General features: G+C 38.7%; 1 protein-coding gene across 14 annotated transcripts in view; it reads right to left on the bottom strand.

Annotated features, from left to right (window-relative positions):
* The window catches only part of ABLIM1 (actin binding LIM protein 1), a 119,043-nt gene that overhangs the window by 15,122 nt on the left and 94,554 nt on the right, over nucleotides 1-9,367 (bottom strand). For 5 of the 14 annotated variants that reach the window (XM_009325928.1, XM_009325926.1, XM_009325927.1 and 2 more), the window contains 5 exons: nucleotides 8,741-8,845; nucleotides 6,354-6,401; nucleotides 3,912-4,094; nucleotides 1,612-1,706; nucleotides 1,381-1,477 (listed from right to left, as the gene is read on the bottom strand). In XM_009325928.1, coding sequence (XP_009324203.1) covers nucleotides 1,381-1,477; nucleotides 1,612-1,706; nucleotides 3,912-4,094; nucleotides 6,354-6,401; nucleotides 8,741-8,845 — 528 coding nt within the window. The remainder of the gene's footprint in view (nucleotides 1-1,380; nucleotides 1,478-1,611; nucleotides 1,707-3,911; nucleotides 4,095-6,353; nucleotides 6,402-8,740; nucleotides 8,846-9,367) is intronic. The other 9 variants (XM_009325933.1, XM_009325936.1, XM_009325921.1 and 6 more) reach the window with 8 other exon arrangements.

Here is a 9,367-nt window from a genome sequence, read left to right as displayed (position 1 = left end):
GCTGAATGAATTCAAACAAGTTTGAGAATTTGGCATTCTGATCCAAAATTCTAGTCATCCTGTAAATGATGTGACACTTCTGAGAACATGACATGATTCAACAGACCTCTGTGACTCCTGCTTTCATCTGAAATGAAAGTGAAATAAGGTATCTGGGGGCATTCAACTTAGCATTTGCACTGACCTCAGAAATTGCATGAGCAAGATAAAGACAACGTGGAAATGTCAAGGGTGTGTTTTTGAATATAGATAAAAAGATGGATAAATAGAAAGATTGTCAGCATAATGATCAATAGCACCTCTACAGTTTATATAGCCCCTTCAGACAAGATCCTCCATATAAGAATGCAATTTTTGGTTTTTTAAATGTTATTTTTACTACAGAAGGGCAGGGAATGTAGAACTTGAGGCATTGCTGTTGCCAGCAGCAAGCAGCTTTGGAAAAGGTACCACTGATTCCACAAAAGGCAACTGATGACTGCACTGATAACCGCTGCAAATAGGGATGGACACATCACCAATAAAGGAGTCCTCCAACCTGCGCTAAGGTTAATAAAAAAATCATAAACTTTGAGTTGAGCAGGTAGACTCTGGCCCTGTAAACATTACAGGTAGTGAGGGAGAGCCACAGACATTCTCTCCAAGACCATAAATAGAGGCAACACAGGGAACATGAGGAAATATTAGTTTGCTTGGCAGCTACTCCAGTGGATGACTCCAAAGAGACTCATCTTGTCCCTTCTTGGCTCAAAGTACAGCTGCTGTGCTACAATGACCGGTGGATGAAGAGAGTGAAACAAAACCCCCAAACCCTTCTCTGGAGATCTGAGAAGGCCACAGATTTATATCAAAATGTGCAATGAGGCCAAGAATCTAAGCCACCAATTAACCAAAGTTGACTTTTGTGCTTTTGCTCTGGAACAGATTACCCCCAATCGAGGTATGGTTTGGAATACACAGCCCCACTGGTAAGTGTTGCTGATTTTCTGTCCCTGGGAGGAGAGACTAAACAGTGATAGGAACCACCAGCTTAAGCAAAACGTGTTATTGTAATTTAATAACCCAGCTTATTAGCATATGTGTGATGTAATAGTCACTGAATATTTTATCTCACTCCTTATCTATATTAGAAAATCTCTCTCCTCAAAATCCTGAAAATCCTCAACCTCATATTTCTTCTAATTAAAAAACAACTACGACACTCTTCCCCTCACCAAAACCAGCTAATGAATTAGGCCACTCTTTCAGGGGAGAGCATCACATATACACATATCAAGCAGTCTTCCCAGTGGTCTCTCTTCTGGGAGACTGCTTGATATGTGTATATGTGGTGTTCATTATTCACTGTTCATTATTAGTTTTATTGCCTACATGAATTACCTGGAGAATCGTAACGACTGGCAGAAAGGGCTGACCTATCACGACTCTCCTTTTCCATCTCTTCTTTCAGTATCAATTGTCCCAGACCAGAGTTGAGCTACAAATGGCAATTAAAAAAAAGTATCAATAAAATAAAGCTGATCATGGCATTAGTAGAAATTGCTTACAGAAAACAAAAGGGCACTTTTTGGATGGTGTCCAGAAACAGCATGAAGACAAGCTTATAACCACCTTCATGAGCTGCTCCTCCTGCAGTTGCCGGCGTCTCTGTAGCTCCTCATCATCTTCCTCTCTTCCACTTGATCTGCGTCTCATGTCAGCTCCTGCTTCCATAAAACCACAGTACAGAGAGAGCTTTGTGTATCAGTTCAACTGCAGCTTGAAGATTTCAATGCTAGAAAGTACTGGTCAGTTTGATTTACTGAATAAACAAAGCAGTATTTTCTTGCAGACTCAAAAGACTTTTCCAAAAATCACCCTTAATAAGACTCACTCAGATAGCCTGCCCTATGGCTATCAGGCTTCTTATAAAATTAACAAGAAGTTAAACTGCACGTGGGTTCCCAACCAAGCAACAGTCCTGGAATCAAAAGCCATGAATCAATGTAATAGAAAAAAGGAGCTCAGTTTGCCAGTTCTGGAAACATGGGGTTTAATGGCACCAGTAACTGTAGCCGTGGTTGAAAACAGAAAATCTGATTTACATTTATACTTTTATCTAGACTCAGAAAAGCGAATCTGAATTAACACTTCAAATGGAAAATTAAACTACATTAATCTCCTAAACAGACACTCATATTTGGAAAAAAAAAAGGCATTATTTTTAGTCTAAAATGAAGCAAACTAATTTGTGTTCTACATTAGTTTCTTACTTTTCATTGAATAATCTTTATTTTCTTGAACAGTCTTAAGAGATGGTCCACTTTGGACATCAGGACACTTCCATGAATACATAGATCATAATATTGCTGCAAGCATTTCAACAGCAGTTGTATTTTTTTCTGCACAGGCTATATCATGATATAGTTATTCACCAGTCTTATGACAGACAAACTCAGTGTTTTATTTGAATGAAGACTAAATTTTGCAACTAAAGGATCAGAAGGTTTATATCAATTAAATGTTTTGTACAGCAGTGTTAAATTGATGCTAATGTGGAGAGAGACAAAAAGTTATGGAGAAATTATTTGTATTTAAATTATTTATTATTTTGTTTGGTGTCTCAGGTTTTTGCACGACTTTTCAGTACAATAGCAGTAATGCTCATTTTTTTGACAGCTGAGCTCATTCTAGCTCTGTAAGCAAAATATCACACTCAGAAAATCAGACAAGCCAAAAAACCTGGGGCTTGTGGGTTTGTTTTTTAGCGATTAATCTTGTATGATGCCTTTTTATTTCTGAATAAAATATGTCCATGAGGACATTTTTATCTTTATAGTTTCCAAACAGTCCTGTTTAGTTTCTAAGGTGTAACAAAATCACCTGATAGCCAATATGCAAAGCAGTTTTACTGGAAACCATTAAAAGTTGTCATCTGCTGCCTAGAGACTGAGCTGAGAGCCATGACTTCCAACAAAGGCTCCACCTCAGACATATGGCATAATAATGCTGTAGTTATCACAAGCATTGTTGTGAGAGTTTCAAGTATGTTGATGTTATCACTGTGACTGTAATGTTTGTCAGGTTGCAATCCTATATAAAGAACATTTTCAAAATATTGCCGCTGCATATGCAGCCCCTTCAATTGGTCATTGAGCTCTCCCACCCTGCGTTTCCTCTCCCAGCACTTCTATGAAAATCCCATTGCACTGAAAACCATACACTCCTTCAGAGAAACCTGAAACAGGCAACACCTTCAGTGTTTGAGACGTGACATCATAAATGAACCAGGCTAGATAGCTTATTTTATGCTATGGAGGACAATAAAAATTAACAGAGAAAAAAAAATACAAAAAAAAAAAATTAAAAATTATCACGTGCATGATTTAAAGAAAAGAAAATGAGATACCTGTAGTGCAATGACACAGAAGAAAAATACAAAGTCTGTAGAAACAGTAACTCTGAAAATCAGGACTTTTTTAGTCCATTAACCGTTCCACTTCAGTCATTGCTTCTTGCCATGAAAACAGTCATGTGGTTGGAAGCAATCATATTTTCTGTGGAATATTTGCTATTAGCTTAAGACTAAAAGATTAAACGGACAATAACTGAAAGAAGTCAGGCTTGTGTGACACACCACATTTTTTAAGCTACTGCACAGGAGTTCACATAATTTGTTATATACATATATATCGGTTAATATCTGTGTGATCAATTCCAAAGTCCTTTAGCAAAACCTCTTCTACTTAGTGCTATTCAATAGTTTTAAATTCACAGACACTCGGAGGTCTCATCAGAAGAACTGCACTTTGTGGCGAGCACCTGGAGTGGACACAATCTTCACTACCTATTTTTACAGCTCCAGTGTTAACCTACTTTGGTTACCAGTACCTTTTAAGCCGCATCGCTTGTATAATTTTTTTTTTGCATACCTATGGCTGCAAGAGAGGGAGGACCTGGCCAGTGGTCCGTCTCAATCTTTGGTATCTCGTTGGGTGCTGGTGCATGAGCTGCTGGGAACTTGGAGGACTTGATGATATCCTCGGAGGACTTGCTCTGTGCTGCCAAAGCAGCTGCATCTAGATGGCAATCAGGGAGCTTAGCTATGTAATAATCTGTATCAATATAAAGGTCTTCCTTATTTTGGCAAAACTTTATACTTTACAAGAAGTTAATTTTCAAAAGCAAACATTTTCGTGTTTTGCTTTTTCTAATTGCAGTTTGAAGAAAAGTAATGTCTTTCTCTTGCCAATAGACTGGAATCAAACCTTCCTCTCCTCCCTCATCCCCACCCCCAAAATAACCCCAAATCAGCTTTGGATTTTAGTAGGGTTGCAGAGTGTTCGAATGATTAGGCAAGAGTAAGAAAATTCAATCTAGCAGTATTTGCCAATATCTCCTAAGGACAGCTGATTATTAATGAAGATGAAATCAGATTGATAGATCTGATCAGATCTGATCTATCTTCCCTCTAGGGCAAGAAAACAAATAGTTCAGAGGAACAGCACTAATTTTAACCCTCCTGATGTTAATTATTTCCTATGTTTCTGTGAAAAGCTGCAAAACAAACAAAAAAGAAATCTGAAGCAAACGTTTATTTAACCAGTGGATTTTTTCTGCTGCATGCCCTTGCTTATTAGCATGCAGTAGTAGTAAAAGCAGATGTGAATTTATTAATAAATACTAAACTCCATTCAGATCAACTTGGCAGGGAAAGGCACTTGCAATGAAATGAACCTCACCAATAAAATATCTCAGCAGTGGGGCATCCACTTAAGATTCCAGTCTAAGCTAAAGTCTCTTAAAAGCATGTGAGGATGTCATTATGGCTTTCACTTCTTGACATTAAAAAAAAAATCCAATAGGATTCAGTTTACATTAAAACCAGCCTTAACTACCTCTTATCTGCAAACTGTTAGCTCAAATCACCTTCTCTTATATGAAGCTATCGTATCAGAAGCAAGAATTCTGGACTACTTTTTCATTTTCTCTTTTTTTTAAACAGAAAGACATCTGTTAACAAAGTGAGGCATTGTGTTGCTCAACCAACATGTTCAGGGTAGCTTAGGAACATCAGCATTAGACGTCATTTGGAATTCTGCACATTTTATGATTGGGAAACTCTAAGCATAATTGCAGGTATGGAGGAAGCTGGTCAGAGTTTACAAAAGCATGACTTCAAACAGTACTTACGTATTAGAATTGGTGATGTCAGTGGTTAAACATTCACATTTAATGGAAGGTGAGGAGATACATTAAAACCATAGAAATAAACAAAAACAATGTTAAGACTTTTTCCAAAATGAGCATATGGTTTGAAACTTAAAAAAGAAAGAGGAAAAAACCCTGATGTAAAACCACAGCAGTGTTATTTGCAATGCTCACTCCTGACTACAGAATGGACTTCCGGGGCTTTCCTAATCATCTCAGCTCTCAGACTGCTGTTCTTCTAAACCCTGTAGAGTACTGCTAATTTGCTACTTAACCCTAAATACATTTCATTGGATAAAGGGTCTGCAAAGGGATGCAAACTCAAAGCCTTTAAAAAGTGGAGCCATCCGTCTTTCACCACATTACATAAAAATCATCTCCTATTCAAAGTTTTCTATTCACAGCAGAAAGGAAGAGTGAACACACTCTGTTACAACTGGGACCTTGCTCTGCAGTACTAAAGACTGGCAATACAGTGGGCTTCTGCCATCGTTGTTATTTCAGACTTGCTATAACAATGTCTACACCAAAAAGATTAGAGCACTAACACTGCTGTCCAACTCAGAATCCAAACACCTAGAAAAACAAGTACAGCGTACCACCTGAGCTATATCACAGGGCTCGAGAATCAAATTAGCCCTGTCAGTGATGTCACCTATATTATCTTCAATAATTAAAGAGTCTTATTTAAAGCCACAGGTACATTTGGAATTCCTGTCTGATAATAACATCTCCACCTTTGCTGTTGAAATAAATTATTGTACTTTGTCTGTTTAAAATAAGGATATTCCATGAAGTCCCTGTCAGAGAACAGTCTGTTGTTAATCCATTCTAACATGATCGGTACCTGTATTCTGAAAATATAAACTTAAAGAAGTGAAATACAGGAAGAAATCGTAATGCTAAAGAGACAGCAAAATCCCAGTTAATGGCAATTTTGCCATTAATATCAACATGGCCAAGATTTAAACCATATGATCCACATGAAACAACATGCTTTAAAACATAATCACTCAGCAGGACATGCAATAACAGCTGTTTCAAGCTTGGACTACTAATTTTTAATGCTTACAAAGTAAACACTGAATGCTTTTCACTAGTCTGCATGCCTTTTAATTTAGCTGACACTCCAGTTTTGAACTAAAGAGGGAAAGATCATTTACCGTGTTGTTTGTAGATTGGTGGTTTTCTGTAAATGTTGACACCTTGATCTGTGAAATTGAGAAACAGAAAAATGGGAATATGAAAACTACTTCAGTTGTAGATAAAGATAACTCCAACACTAAAACAATAGACAGATGAAATCAAGGATGTAGCACAAGAAAAAGCCAGAAAGCTATTTCTAGTATTATACAAAATCAGATTATTTAAAGAAAAGAAAACATAAGAACAACTGAAAAGTCAAAGACATGTGGTATGAAGTCCTTTGGAGCTGATTCTGTAGCATGTGGATGCATCCAAGTCATGAACCATTCGTTTTAAACATTCAGAAGATTATCAGCAGGATAAAAGTTACAGAAGAAATGCAAACAAGCAAGACATTTCAATGGTGAAGATACAAGCCATTTGGGGAAAACTACCCCAAATAACTTTGTGGAAAATTGTGCTTCAGTCATAACAGCTCAATTTTCTTTCCACTGACTAGCTGGATTGAGCAGAGGAGAATGCAGCGAGCCTACAATTCACTTCAAATTCCGGAGAACAAAATAGCTGCCTAATACACTGTTTCGAACAGTCAACAACAGCTACACTTCAGTGAGTCAAAGGGATGCTTTATGCAGTGTTAACTGATATACTACTGCTTCTCCAACCACAAGGATAGATTTTGTTTCTTTTTTGTAGTTTTTTTAATGTAAGGCCCACCACATTGCACATTATCAAAGTAAATCAGAATAAAACCACTTCCCAGAACTCTAATGCAGTAAATCTACAGCGTGTCTAAAAGATAGCATTTTTTTACAAATAATAATCTAAGACAGGAACCAGTCTGTTCTAAACTACCTTCCCACCCAAGCCAACACTTCATGTGTTCGGCACAGCTACAAATACAAAAGTTAATCCAAAATCAGTGCTACAGTGTAAAATCTGTCAAAATCTTATTAGAAGACCCAAATGAGTTACTGGGAACTAGAAAATTAATGTCAGAAACCCATTTTGCTACTTCATACTGCCTGAAAAAAGTTTTCAGTTACATTAGAATGAAAGATGAAAAAGCATTTTAGAAATACATGCTGTGTATCACAGATCCAATTAAAGTGCTACAGGAGACAACTTAGCCTTTGGCATTGAGAAAAGCTAACCCTAAACATCTATTGAAACAGAGGCAAATCTTACTCTGCAGAACCCTACATCCTTGACTAAACAGGCAAATTGATTGCACACAAAGACACTGAGGTATTGCATTCTTGTTAGTGATCTGTAATGGCTACTTGACCAGCAAATAGGTATAAAAATTACAAGGGTAGTCATGCGGTACTTTTGTGCACATCTATACCAGAAAGCTGTAAGGAGGACAGGAACACAGCTCTTTCTGTGGCTGCACTGCACCAGCTGAAGAGGACAGCTCTCCCATCACACTAGAAATTATTACTCAGAGCTATTCATGTAAGTGTCCTTTAGCTTACGCACGTCGAAGTGCACCAGGTTAGCTTAAGCAGTTAAAACAGCCTACCTTAGCCAAGCCAGGTCACACTGACTGAAAAAGAAGTTCCCACAAACAGTTTACCTGCCAGATCTGAGGAAAGGAGGAAGAGCAGAAACCTCTGGCAGTGCAAGGGGATACTAGACTGAAGGGGACCTGAAGAATAACTGGATATAAGAAGGCTTTCAGCTAGCACTGATGCAGTCAGAATATGCATGTCAACAATGCTAGGGGCACACCACCTTCATCTCATCAAAATCCAAGACAGATGAGCTTCTCCAAGGCTGGAAGAACTGTGCAGCTCACTTTATAACAGAGACTGCCCTTTATAGAGAGGACATCCTGAGGCATACATATCCTTGTGGATCTGCAGGTCTCTCTGAAGACACCAAGCCATTGCTCAAAACAAGTAAAGAAACATCCTCATCTGCTTTAAAAAAAAGGGAACACTAAACTAGAACTGCTTGGTTCAGGACTGAAACAAGTCACAACAATCTGAATGAACAACATACATAATGGCTCACTGGTCAACTCTCTTCTGCATGCCACTATGAATCAAAACCAACTCCTCCAAAGTTAGCAGAGTTATGCTGGTGCTCAGCTGGTCCAACTGCAAGAAAAATCAAGCCCTGCGTAGCTCATATCGAGCTCATGGCCATCAACCGACCCTGAAAACCAAGGCATTCTAACAGTGAAACACCTGACCAACAGAATAGGTAAAAATCACAGTGAAACTCCTCCTCCATTTCTTAATGCACTACCCCTCTCAGCAAGCCCTGGAGCAGTTCCAAACCCTGTGGGTGCACCTCATGGTAAACAGCGTGAAACGATGGAGACAAGACAAAAGTTACAAAGGCTACATTCTACACTGTGACAGGACACCAAGACACATACAGTGCCAGCTCCTACCTGGAACATGGAAATGTTTAGGGGCCTGAGCGTAAGTTGGAGTGAGAGGGCGGCTGTCGGGCCGATAGGGGACAGGGGAGTTCCGACCGCTGGACGGCTCATTGCCTCCAATGAAAGAATGGAGAAAACAAAATGAGAAGAGGGAGAGCAATAAAAAAAAAGCAAGCCCAATCAAACCCAAACAAAATCGGTGGAATCAAAACCTCCAGGGAGAAAAGAAGTTGATCCAAAAATATAAATACAAACAATAACAAGAACTGGTAGCCCTGGTGACTTTTTTTTTTCTCCTGATATTCCTGCAGAGACAAAAATTCATGTTCAGGCTGGAGTTGAGGTTTGAGCAGCTCAGACTCATTCTGACGACATGCAGGCAGGAGCTGTGTGCTCGCAGCTGGTGACTAGATGGGCAGCGTGGAAAAGAAGAATGGAAGGTTACTTGGCAATGATTTAGTACGGAGATTGATATTTGGAGTTAAAAGTCACAAGCACAGAGCATAGTAGTTGATATGCAAACCCAAAATGAAGCCCACACCCAAGCAGATAGAAGCAGATGCTGGCAGTTACTACAGTTCCCTAAACCAAAAGCATACAGAAGCCAGAGATGGAAAATAGCTGTTAGGTCACTGG

This window comes from Pygoscelis adeliae, unplaced genomic scaffold, assembly GCF_000699105.1.
Source record: "Pygoscelis adeliae isolate BGI_AS28 unplaced genomic scaffold, ASM69910v1 Scaffold4, whole genome shotgun sequence".
Lineage (NCBI taxonomy): Eukaryota > Metazoa > Chordata > Aves > Sphenisciformes > Spheniscidae > Pygoscelis > Pygoscelis adeliae.
This window is presented reverse-complemented; position numbering and strand designations above follow the sequence as displayed.